Genomic DNA, 12709 nt, shown 5'->3' with positions numbered 1-12709 from the left:
TGATATGTTTAACAATTTTGGTTACTACATGATTCCATATGTGTTATTTCATAGTTTTGATGTCTTCACTATTATTCTATATTGTAGAAAATAGTCAACATGAAGAAAAACCCTTGAATGAGTAGGTGTGTCCAAACTTTTGACTGGTACTGTATATGTACAGTCTACAGTGCCTTCGGAAAGTATTCAGAACCCTTGACTTTTTCCACATTTTGTTACGTTACAGCCTCATTCTAAAATGGATTAAAATCAAACATTTTCTCATCACTCTTCACACAATACCATATAATGACAAAACGAAAACAGGTTTTTCAAAATGTTAACACATTTATGAGAAATAATAAACAGAAATACCTTATTTACATAAGTATTCAGCCCTTTTGCTATGAGATTCGAACTTGAGCTCAGGTGCATCCCTGTTTCCATTGACCATTCTAAAACTTGATTAGACTGGTAAATTCAATTTATTGGACATGATTTGTTAAGGTACACACCTGTCTAAGGTCCCACAGTTGACAGTGCATGTCAGAGCAAAAACCAAGCCATAAGTTTGAAGGAATTGTCCGTAGAGCTCCTAGACAGGATTGTGTCGAGGCAGCTATCTGGAGAAGGGTACCACATTTCTGTAGCATTTTTTTTTTTTACCTTTGTTTAACTAGGCAAGTCAGTTAAGAACAAATTCTCATTTTCAATGACGGCCTAGGAACAGTGGGTTAACTGCCTTGTTCAGGAGCAGATTTTTACAGATTTTTACAGATTTTTACCTTGTCAGCTCGCGGTTTCAATCTTGCAACCTTTCGGTTACAAGTCCAACGCTCTGACCACAAGGCTACCTAGAACACAGTGAAAGTCACTGCACTCTTCAGTAAGACCAATCTACTGCCAGTGTTTGTCTATAGAGATTGCATGGCTTTGTGCTCAATTTTATACACCTGTCAGCAACGGATGTGGGTGAAATAGCCGAATCCATGTGTTTGATGCCAATCCATTCACTCTGTTCCGGCCATTAATATGAGCCGTCCTCCCTTCAGCAGCCTCCACTGGTCGAGCTTGGGATCTCAGCTGGCCTGTCTGTGTGAGCGTCCATGTGTAAGGTTTGGAGAGGGACCTAAAACCATTAAATAAAGGGCAAACCAGCCAGCTAGACAATATGACCACTCTTACTTAATGGACACAGTGAACCTGGAGTATGTTGTATAGCCTTCTGTGTTTCATAACACACACACTCATATGCGGGAGAAAGTGTGTGTGTGTGTGTGTGTGGGGGGGGTGCTCTTATTCCTACAGAGGCAATTAACACAGTAGCATTTGTACCCCCCAAATATAACACTTTACATCTGACAATTGGCTCAAATTGCTCCCTTCTTTCACCCGGCAGCAGGTTGATATTTCCGATGAAACTATATGCGTTTATAAAAAATAAATACAAAAGTATGTTAATTGGATATGTTGCGAGCCCAGTGAGTGTACGGCTGGGCTGGGTTCCGCTGGGCTGGGTTCTCATGTATCGAGCTGAGATCCGAGGGGAGACGCTGGTGCCAGCTTTTGCAGACCCATAGATATTGATATTGAGCTCTATGCTTGGTTGGACAGTGATTCCTCCATCTCTCTCTTTATTTTCATCTTCCACTAGACTAGGTCTGCCTGTCTGCTCTAGTCCCGTACACCCACCCAACCCTAGATGAGCTCTCTCACAACCTGGAATCAACTTTATGCTGAGTCACTCGCTTTCTCTCTCTTGCGCTCTTTCTCTCTATGCATTACTCTCTTTCTCTCTATGCATTACTCTCTCTCTCTCTCTCTCTCTCTCTCTCTCTCTCTCTCTCTCTCTCTCTCTCTCTCTCTCTCTCTCTCTCTCTCTCTCTCTCTCTCTCTCTTTCTCTTTCTCTCTCTCTCTCTCTCTCTCTCTCTCTCTCTCTCTCTCTATATATATATATATATCTAGCTTTCTTTATCTTCTGCCTCTCTCACACATACTACTCTCTCCTTGCTTCGGCGTACTCCATTGGCTTATGCCGTCCGGTATATCAGGTGTGCCAACATTTTATGCCATGTCATTCACAGATGAGGGTATAATAATTGGGGATAGTGTCCTGATTCTAAGTGTGATAGCTGGCCACAATTTCCAAGCAATGGGAAGAGCACCGTCAACAATAAAAACATAGCATCTTTTTCTCAGTAAGGGAGTGACGTCTCTAGACGTCCTCATGACTCCATTTTAAATGAGAGCGTGAGTCTTTTTCCTTATCCACAGAAAAAGGTGCATCTGAGATGTTGAAAGACGTTATATTGTCTGTTTTTTTACAAGGAAGACTAAAACGGAAACGACCTTTAATAATGTGTGTTTTTTCCAATCTCAATTGGCAAATGTATGTGTGTTACTCTGTGAATACGTGTCCTGTTGTTAATTGCTGTCTTCATGCCTTTCTCCCTCTCTTCCTCAGGTGTCATCCGTCTTGTATTTGTGTCGGGTTGGGAGTGAACGGTTGTCTTGATTTGAGATTTGAAGTAAACTATCTTTTCTCTCTCTCTCCTCTCTCTCTGTCTCCCCACAGGGGACTCCTCGCAGGCCGGTAAGTCCACTATCTCTTCACCTTCTCTCTTGCTCTGACACATGTACTGCTGTTTTGTCTGTGGCTGACAGTGATGTGGGATCTGACGATTCTAAGGCACGATACAGACTGAACACGTACACAATGGTGCGCGCCGACGCACACACACACACACACACTCCATTGGGTATACAAAAGCACATATAAAATACTAACGTGCCTCTACAAACCAGACGGATTGAGATTGCTGTGCCACTTGAACTTTTCTCCCAGCGGTGAAAGCCAACTTTAAAGGGTGCGCAATTACCATTTATTTGTATTGTGAGGCTGCGGGATTCCTGCTTTTATATCAGTGAGAGGAGCTCTCAGTCTCAGTGGATTGTGAGCAATCCAGAAAAGTGTGAACTATATTGCTTTCAATCAGTCATCTGCTGGTTGGGGCCCAGCAATTGACAGCAATAACCACTCAGGTTGAGAATAAAGACATACGAGAGACCGGGGTGTATCCAACTCAATAGCCAGCCCACTCTGATGAGAGAAGATGACTTAACGGACAGAATATAGATATAGTTGCTCTTACCATTCAGAGTTCAGCAAGGTAACTCTGAATAGCAGATACATTAACAGGATGTATGGGATCATGTATGTGTGAGGAAGATTGAGGTATACAGCCTGTCTTTGTGAAGTATTGTGATGTAGATCTGTGTTTTATAAAGGTTTGCAATTGGTCAACTGTTTGTTGTGGTGTCTGCTTTAAGTGAACAGTAGAGAGTATTGTAGTTTATCAATATGTTGAGAGCATGCTTTTAAAGGTGCAATATGCAGAAATCTCTCCGCCATTTCCTGGTTGCTAAAATTCGAGTAGTTCGTCTAATTTCAGTTTAAGTGACAAAACAAGCTAGTATAGTAAAGAGAATCATTGTAACATCTAAACCGCTGTGAAATATATGTTCCATAAATAAAACTATTGTATTTTCAGCGGTTTGAAGCTGATGTACAAAATTGAAAGTTAAAGCCAAAAAAACTAAACTTAAGAACAGGAAGCATAGAAATAGCACACATAGAATATATCTACCACTTCTTAGACTTTTTTTAGTTGAGTTTATTTTTATTTTTACAGGGACAGTGCACATTAATCAACGTTTCAGAAAAAGTGCCGGTTTTAGCCAGCCGGTTAATTTTCACCCACGGTCCCTGGGCAGGTTATTAAAAACAATTTCAATAACAATACAGACAATCAATGAGCAGTGAACACACGCAGAGCAAAATAGGACAAGCAAGACGTAGCATGCAGACAGAGCAACAAACCACAAAAAGCAACAAGACAATATCCATAAAAGCAACAGTGTTTCCACACCTCATAAGTTACAGACAACATGGAAAGCGGCCATACAAAACTAGAGATTATCTTCACAAATCTGATTGGCCTTTAGCCATGTCTTCATGTTTTTAATGAAAGTGTGATAGGTTGTGCAGTTATGTGTGTCTGATGGCAGTGTATTCCAGACATGGGAAGCTCTCACAGAGAAAGCAGATTGACTAAAGGTGCTTTTCCTTAAGGGAACTATGGTCACCTCTCATGGCAGACCTTGTGGATCTGCTGCCATATGTTTGGGTTTTCTGTTTAACAAAAATACTGAGTGGAGGGGGGCCAGGCCATTTAGGATCTTGAATACAAGACATGCGTCGTTGTATTGCACAAGATTTTTCCATCTCAGGAGCTCATGCTTTCATGAGGATGTAACAGTGATGATGGCTATTGGGTTTCCTATCAAGCACTTTGAGAGCCTGTTTGTAGACCGACTGAATGGGTTTTAATGTTGTACAGCAAGCTTGTGCCCAACTATTCAAGCAGTATGTTAAGTGAGAGAGTATCATAGATTTGAAGTACAGTTTTGCTACCTCTGTAGTCAAACAATTTCTTATAGGTTGAATTTGGTTATTTGAATTACCTTTTTCACCCGCTTTTTAAAAGAGAGGTTGGGAATCAAGTATGATGCCAAGGTACTTAAAATCAGATACTACCTGGAGCTTCTCCACTGACACATAGACATCTGGCTCAGTAACATCAGTTGCCCTCTTTGTGAAGAACATGCAGACAGTTTTTTTACACATTGAGATGCAAACACGAGTCACTGAGCCACTTTGTAACCTGGACCATTACAGTAGTGAGTTCTTGTGTAGCTTGTTGTTTGCTCTTTGCTTGCACATATATCACTGTATCATCTGCATACATTTGAACTTCAGACCCAGTACAGACAGAAGGCAGATCATTAATGTACAGGCTGAACAGGAGGGGCCCCAGTATTGACCCTTGGGGCACACCCACATCATAGCTAAGAGTGGGCGACAGCTTATTGCTCACTCTGACACACTGGGTTCTGCCTTAAAGGTATGACCTCAAGGCATCGGGGGAAAAGTTGAACTTGGAAAATTTTGTGATGAGTACCTCATGGTTAACCGTATCAAAAGCCTTCCTTAGGTCCAGAAACACAGCCCCAACATCGCCCCCTTTGTCCATCTTGGACTTGACATTTTCCAGAAGAAAGCAGTTGAACGTTTCTGTGGAGTGTTTTACTCTGTAGCCAAACTGCATGGAGAGTAATGTGAAGGGGCTGTTGTTGAGATGGGCAATCAGTTGCTCTACTACACACTTTAACAACTTTCGACACCACAGGTAGTATACTAATGGGCCTGTAGTTACTCACGTCAGCAGGGTCACCCGATTTAAAGATGGCTGTTATTCTGGCCGACTTCCAGACCCTTGGAAACACCCCCTGACCAACAGATGTGTTGGTGACCTTAGTAATGGGGCCAATGAGTGACTCCTTGTAGTTTTTAAGAAAGGTACAGTCCAACCCAAACACACCTTTGGCTTTAGAGTTCTTTAGTGAGCTAATCACCTTGTTCACCTCTGACTCAGAAACCTCCCTTATGATGAATACAGATCATTAATACACATTTCTATGTGATTGTGTCACCCAAAAAGTTACATATTGCAGCTATGCATGTAAACATTTAAGTCCAGATATGCTAATAAATTCTACTTACTTTCTTTTTTTTAAACGTTGTCTGCCTCCATCCACCACTCTGCAATTTATATCAATCAGTTCTTCCCAGACTTAGGACTCAAAATGTAATACAACCAAGGAGAAAATGCAAACGTATGGACAATCCCAGTTTTTTGTCTATGTTGTTGTGTATACTGCTAAAGTGTTATGCATCACTTAAGTATTCATTAAAACTACACCCCAAGACCATATCTCAAATCTGCTGACATGCTACTGCACGCTAGATTTTAATTTGGAATCAGTGAAGTGTGTGTGGTGTGTGTGTTTATAGACAAGCTAATGAAACGTATCAACGGTCCACACAAACAGTTAGGAAATGTAAGGCTTGCTAAAGCTATAGCTTCCAGCAGTTGCTGCAATGTGCCTTTCAGTCCAGTATGATGACATCAATATTATCGCTCCTCATCAGAATATTATCCCCCAAGAATACTCTTTTACATAGGAATTTAATCGTTGGATGAAATGTACTGCAGCGTTCAGGCTATGTTCTGACTGAACGAGCAAATATGTGCAAGACATACATACACCACACATAATACAATGGATACCTACACATACACCAATACACATATTTGATATGCTTTCCATAGTTTGCCCCTGAAATCTGTATGATTCTGACTGGCTTCTCTGTTCAATCATTTCAGGCGAGAGTATCTTCATTTGCGTGTTGCTAGTCCTGACGTACGCAAAGAGGTATGCAAAGCAGAACCCAGCAGGGTTCTGTAAAGACAGTCTTTAGAGCTAAATCCCTTGCAGACGACCTTCCACCTCTGTAAATACACAACCTGTTTTGTATTCCATCCATGGAAAAAAACAAAATGGCGTCGTGTCTTGTTGTGATGCTGGATGTTACAGCTCACTGGTTATTTCAGTAGGTGGAAACCCGAACCTCACCGTGTTGTCTGCTATAGTGAATATAGAGCATAATAATGTCTTATCCCGTCCCTCATTAACCATCTGGGAGGCATGAATACCATACATGTCTGCCCTCTAAATACTGCTGTTTACATGGCACACGCCATATGCTCCTCTCTAGGTTCATGACATGTATGTGTTGTTGGAATACACATTAAGAATACAGACATACACATGCCCAACCCTCACCACCACTTGTAGATGAGGACGGGATATTCTGCTGTGATTCCAGACCTTTGGATATCTCTATAGAACCAGTGTAGCTCAGCTCTTGTCTGTTAGAACCAGAGCCTGTACAGAGACCAGACAGACAGACGTTATGTTGCAGTCTCCAGGGCTGCAGCTGGAGAGAGTGGGCCAGAGAGCTAATGTGCCATTTTGTCTGACTTCAGATTAGAGCCTAGCAGGGCCGCTTACCCGAGGGTAAACCCAAATACTACCCCGGCTGCTCCCTCCTGCCTGCCTAGACTCTCTCCATCCACAGTAGAAAAAAAATGTAATTAAAATCAGAGAGAGAGGGAGAGCATGCTGCTGGATCCTGATTTCACATTAGTCTTTTGGGCTAAAAAGGAGGAGATAGCTAATACATTCCTCCACAAAATGATTTTGTCTATTAGTCCATTTCACCACCATCATCACAAATTCCTCTGTGAGAAGTTTGGGGTGGATGAGCTTCGGCAAAAAAAAGGCTAGAAAAGTTAGGACAGGAAGGAAGGATAGAAGGATGCACGTTAAACATATTTAAATAGGGCCAAGGTCTGAAGGCCCGCAGCCTGCTTGAGGTCTAGACAAAGAGGCATCAAGACACCTTGAGTAGTGAATTAGACAAAGGCATGTACCTAGACGATTATGTGACTTAACCTTCTAAAATCGAGAGGGAAGTTGTTTTCGGTGCCTCCACTTCCACAGGCATAAATAAATAAGTACCCGAGGAGAGCCTCAATATAGTCTGAAAAGACTCCAAGCCCCATAACCCTCCTCTTCCCTAGGGGTAACGCCCAGAGCAACCAGAGAAGCCAGACAAAGGCCTGAAGAGTTCCTGGACGAACAACACACAGTTGAACTTCACAGGCACAGAGAGGCCAATTGGTTTGGTTAGTGGCAAATCTACCTCTTTCCTGTTCTCTTTCGTTCTCTCTGTAGTCTGGTGTAATTGACGTTGCAAGAGAACAAGGGATAATAGGGAAAGGAGAGAAAGAAAGGATGAGACCTCATTTTCAGAGGGCTTTCAAGTCTGTACCAGAGCACAGGTTGTTCCGCTCTTTCTTTGAGGCAGAGCGTGTCTTTCATGTTATTGAGATGATGGAGCGCATTCATGAGGGAAGCGGGATGCACTAGTGTGTGTAATTCCATTAGAATGACTTACTCAGGTGGAGGAGTGGAGAGAGAGGAGAGTGGTTAGACAAATGCTGAATGCACACGATCAGAGAAACAAGCACAGATAGGTGGTGGGCCAACACTGAAAACAGTGAAGTTGATCGATCTACGTCGAGGGAGGAGCTGATTTTCTGTATTTATAATATTCTTATGATTACCAGGTCAATTTGTTGGCACTAGGGCTGACCCCATTTAGTCGACTGGTCGATTGTTTGGTCGTACAGCTGTTGGTCGACCAAGATTATTTTGTTGAGCAGTGGCAAATATATTTAAAAAATGTATGGCACACTAGACACCTGTCTGATTCACGCCTGTCTGAGTGGACTAATCCATTGCGGAGGCCTGTCTGAGTGGACTAATCCATTGCGGAGGCCTGTCTGAGTGGACTAATCCATTGCGGAGGCCTGTCTGAGTGGACTAATCCATTGCGGAGGCCTGTCTGAGTGGACTAATCCATTGAGGAGCCCTGTCTGAGTGGACTAATCCATTGCGGAGGCCTGTCTGAGTGGACTAATCCATTGCGGAGGCCTGTCTGAGTGGACTAATCCATTGCGGAGCCCTGTCTGAGTGGACTAATCCATTGCGGAGCCCTGTCTGAGTGGACTAATCCATTGAGGAGCCCTGTCTGAGTGGACTAATCCATTGCGGAGGCCTGTCTGAGTGGACTAATCCATTGCGGAGGCCTGTCTGAGTGGACTAATCCATTGCGGAGCCCTGTCTGAGTGGACTAATCCATTGCGGAGGCCTGTCTGAGTGGACTAATCCATTGCGGAGGCCGCGGGGGTGGCACACCAGTATCACCAGTAGTACATTTACCATTAATTACCATCATTTCTAATCTACAATGTTTATTTGGTTACAGTAATTTCTGTTAATGCGTTCAATATGTTATTATTACAGTCTTACCGTTGTCATTGTAGGATTGGACACATTGTTTTTGGGGGGTTTATTTCATTCCATTTACTGTATGAGTTGTCAATTTATTCATTGTCTTTTGTTGGAGCGCTCCTGTCGATCTTGAGTAAGGACACAAACCTGATTACGTGTAGAAGTGGGCCTGGGCTACCTGGCCTGCGTACAAGTGTAGGCCTATAAATGTGCCCATTTGGGGATACTATTTCTGATTGTCTTAACTCACCGTCACTGTGGAACTTCTCAAAGTAATTTTTTCATAGCCTCAAACAGCAAGTAAACAAAGTCTGTTTTACATCCAATCAGTTCCTCAACGTAGCCTATTTGAAAAATCAATCCAGCTCTCTCCCTTTTGATAACCGCTCAGCATGAAAGGGGGAAAAAATGTCATGCTCTGATCTGGTTGAGATTCATAAAATAGGCCTACCTGATTACTTCTTATCCCGTGCACAAATAGCCTACAGCTGTGTCTGTCTGTCCAGAGCTCACTGTTGCAGGAAACTGATGGCCCAGAATATTTTGTACAATGTAACACGTTTGCTAGCGCATGTTTCATTAGCTATCGCCCTGTCAGTGAATTCAATTTTGAATAATGTCTTGGCATGATTGTCTCATTTCAAGTAACTAGCTGCAGGCTTAATTAAACATTCAATCATATCCACTACCGGTCAAAAGTTTTAGAACACCTACTCATTCAAGGGTTTTTCTTTATTTTTACAAGTTTCTACATTGTAGAATAATAGTGAAGACATCAAAACTATGAAATAACACATATGGTATCATGTAGTAACCTAAAAAGTGTCAAAATATATTTTATATTTGAGATCTTCAAAGTAGCCACGCTTTGCCTTGATGACAGATTTTCACACTCTTGGCATTCTCCCAACCAGCTTCATGAGGTAGTCACCTGGAATGCATTTCAATTAACAGGTGTGCCTTCTTAAAAGTTAGTTTGTGGAATTAACCAGCTATTTATTTAACTAGGCAAGTCAGTTAAATAAGTAAGGATCGGACCCTTTTTTTTATTTTTTTAAATGTTGCCTAAAATGACATACCCAAATCTAACTGCCTGTAGCTCAGGACCTGAAGCAAGGATACCTTTTGATACCTTTTGAAATGAAACACTTTGAAGTTTGTGAAAATGTGAAATTAATGTAGGATAATATAACACATTAGATCTGGTAAAAGATAATACAAAGAAAAACACATTAATTTTTTTTTTCAAAATTTTGAAATGCAAGAGAAAGGCCATAATGTACTATTCCAAGTTAGGCGCAATTTAGATTTTGGCCACTAGATGGCATCAGTGTATGTGCAAAGATTTGGACTGATTCAGTCCTGTTTTCTGTTCAAAATGTTGCACAAATCTGCCTAATTGGTTTATTAATACATTTTCAAGTTCATAACTGTGCACTCTCCTCAAGCAATAGCATGGTATTCTTTCACTGCAATAGCTAGTGTAAATTGGACAGTTCAGTTAGATTAACAATGATTTAAGCTTTCTGCCTATATCAGATATGTCTATGTCCTGGGAAATGTTCTTGTTACTTACAACCTCATGCTAATCACATTAGCCTATGTTAGCTCAACCGTCCCGCGGGGGGAACACCGATCCTGTAGAGGTGTTAAGAACAAATTCTTATTTGCAATGACGGCCTACCCCAGCCAAACCCTCCCTTAAACGCTGGGCCAATTGTGCGCCGCCCTATGGGACTCCCAATCACGGCCGGTTGTGATACAGCCTGGAATCGAAACAGGGTCTGTAGTGACAGTATTAGCTTTACACTACTTGTCCTTCAGTTTTAGTAGTTTTAATTATTACTTGGCATAAACTGAAGGTTAAAACGTTCTAAGTATTTAGAAGAAATTTGCAAGAATTTACATTGCCAACAGAAGAAACAAATATACACAATATGTAAAAACCAGCTCCTCCCTGGACAGAGATTAATCATGTCAAAAACTAAAGCCAATAGCTTGCTACAGCCCACCACCAAAGATGGAAAGGAAATAATCAGCAATTGTCCAGAGAACCAATCACAGGATATTAGCAAGCGATAGCAAATATTCCCATGATGGACAATCATGTTGCTCACCACACCACTCCTAGGTAGGTCTATTGTGGCAGGTAACTCCAATGATAATTGCTTCTACCCAGATACAAAGAGAAAGGGAGGCAGCCACACTACAAGGAGCCTTTATTATCCTCCTGCTGAATTTCATTTTGATTCTCCCCCACAAAGTGCCTTTGTAATAAACATCTGTCCAAATGCTGTTCTGTCTGTCTGTCTGTCTGTCTGTCTGTCTGTCTGTCTGTCTGTCTGTCTGTCTGTCTGCCTGCCTGCCTGCCTGCCTGTCTGTCTGTCTGTCTGCCTGTCTGTCTGTCTGTCTGTCTGTCTGTCTGTCTGTCTGTCTGTCTGTCTGTCTGTCTGTCTGTCTGTCTGTCTGTCTGTCTGTCTGTCTGTCTGTCTGTCTGTCTGTCTGTCTGCCTGTCTGCCTGCCTGTCTGTCTGTCTGTCTGTCTGTCTGTCTGTCTGTCTGTCTGTCTGTCTGTCTGTCTGTCTGTCTGTCTGTCTGCCTGCCTGTCTGTCTGTCTGTCTGTCTGTCTGTCTGTCTGTCTGTCTGTCTGTCTGTCTGTCTGTCTGTCCGCCTAATCTATATCTACAGTAAATCTATCTCTCTCCTTTTCTCGCTCTCTCTGACACTCACTCCCTTCTTCCTCTCTTATTCACTCAGAATGGATTGTGAATGCAAACCTCAGGGGTAGTCAGAGCCAGGACAAAGGCTCTCTTCAAACAGCTACTCTGCAGTGATTGGCCCTCCCTCTAGCCTCCTCCACACAACACAACATCCAGATAGCCTAAGACTCATCCAGCTTTTGGAAGAGAAAATCATGGGATCTAGGCCCAGGATGAGGGGGACTGCTAAGCAGAACACATTGTTTCCTCCAAACATGCAGCTCTTAGAATAAACCACCGTCATGTAACATTGTGATCTGACATGAATCATATTAGACTACTGTATGAGTTGGGTATGATTTTGGAAATAGAAAAAGACATGTTGGTACATATCAAATCATATCAAATGTAATTTGTCACATGCGCCGTAAACAACAGGAGTAGGTAAACCTTACAGTGAAATGCTTACTTACAAGCCCTTAAGCAACAATGCCGTTATAAGAAAAAAAGTGTTAAAATACTATTTACTAAATAAACTAAGGGAAAAAAACAGACTTGGCACTCCGGTACCGCTTGCCGTGCGGTAGCAGAGAGAACAGTCTATGACTAGGATGGCTGGATTCTTTGGCAATTTTTTGGGCCTTCCTCTGACACCGCCTGGTATAGAGGTCCTGGATGGCAGGAAGCTTGGCCCCGGCGTTGTACTAGGCCGTACTCACTACACTCTGTAGTGCCTTGCAGTCGGAGGTCGAGCAGTTGCCATACCAGGCAGTGATGCAACCAGTCAGGATGCTCTCGATGATGCAGCTGTAGAACTTTTTGAGGATCTGAGGACACATGACAAATCTTTTCAGTCTCCTGAAAATAGGTGTTGTCGTGCCCTCTTCATGACTGTCTTGGTGTGTTTGGATCATGATAGTTTGTTGGTGATGTAGACACCAAGGAACTTGAAGTTCTCAACTTGCTCCACTACAGCCCCGTCGACAAGAACAAGGGCGTGCTCGGTCCTCCTTTTTCTGTAGTCCACAATCATCTTCTTTGTCTTGATCACGTTGAGGGAGAGGTTGTTATCCTGGCACCACACAGCCAGGTCGCTGACCTCCTCCCTATAGGCTGTCTCATCATTGTCGGTGATCAGGCCTACCACTGTTGTGTCGTCGGCAAACTTAATGAAGTCCAGGATCCAGTTGCAGAGGGAGGTGTTTAGT

The 12709-nt window shown here is 42.5% G+C and overlaps 1 protein-coding gene across 15 annotated transcripts in view; it reads left to right on the top strand.

Moving 5' to 3' along the window:
- Positions 1–12709, top strand: part of LOC139534958 (neurexin-2-like) — a 1135712-nt gene that overhangs the window by 373031 nt on the left and 749972 nt on the right. For all 15 annotated transcript variants that reach the window (XM_071334534.1, XM_071334530.1, XM_071334533.1 and 12 more), the window contains one exon: positions 2556–2573. In XM_071334534.1, coding sequence (XP_071190635.1) covers positions 2556–2573 — 18 coding nt within the window. The remainder of the gene's footprint in view (positions 1–2555; positions 2574–12709) is intronic.

The sequence above is a fragment of the Salvelinus alpinus genome, chromosome 11 (assembly GCF_045679555.1).
Source record: "Salvelinus alpinus chromosome 11, SLU_Salpinus.1, whole genome shotgun sequence".
Lineage (NCBI taxonomy): Eukaryota > Metazoa > Chordata > Actinopteri > Salmoniformes > Salmonidae > Salvelinus > Salvelinus alpinus.
This window is presented reverse-complemented; position numbering and strand designations above follow the sequence as displayed.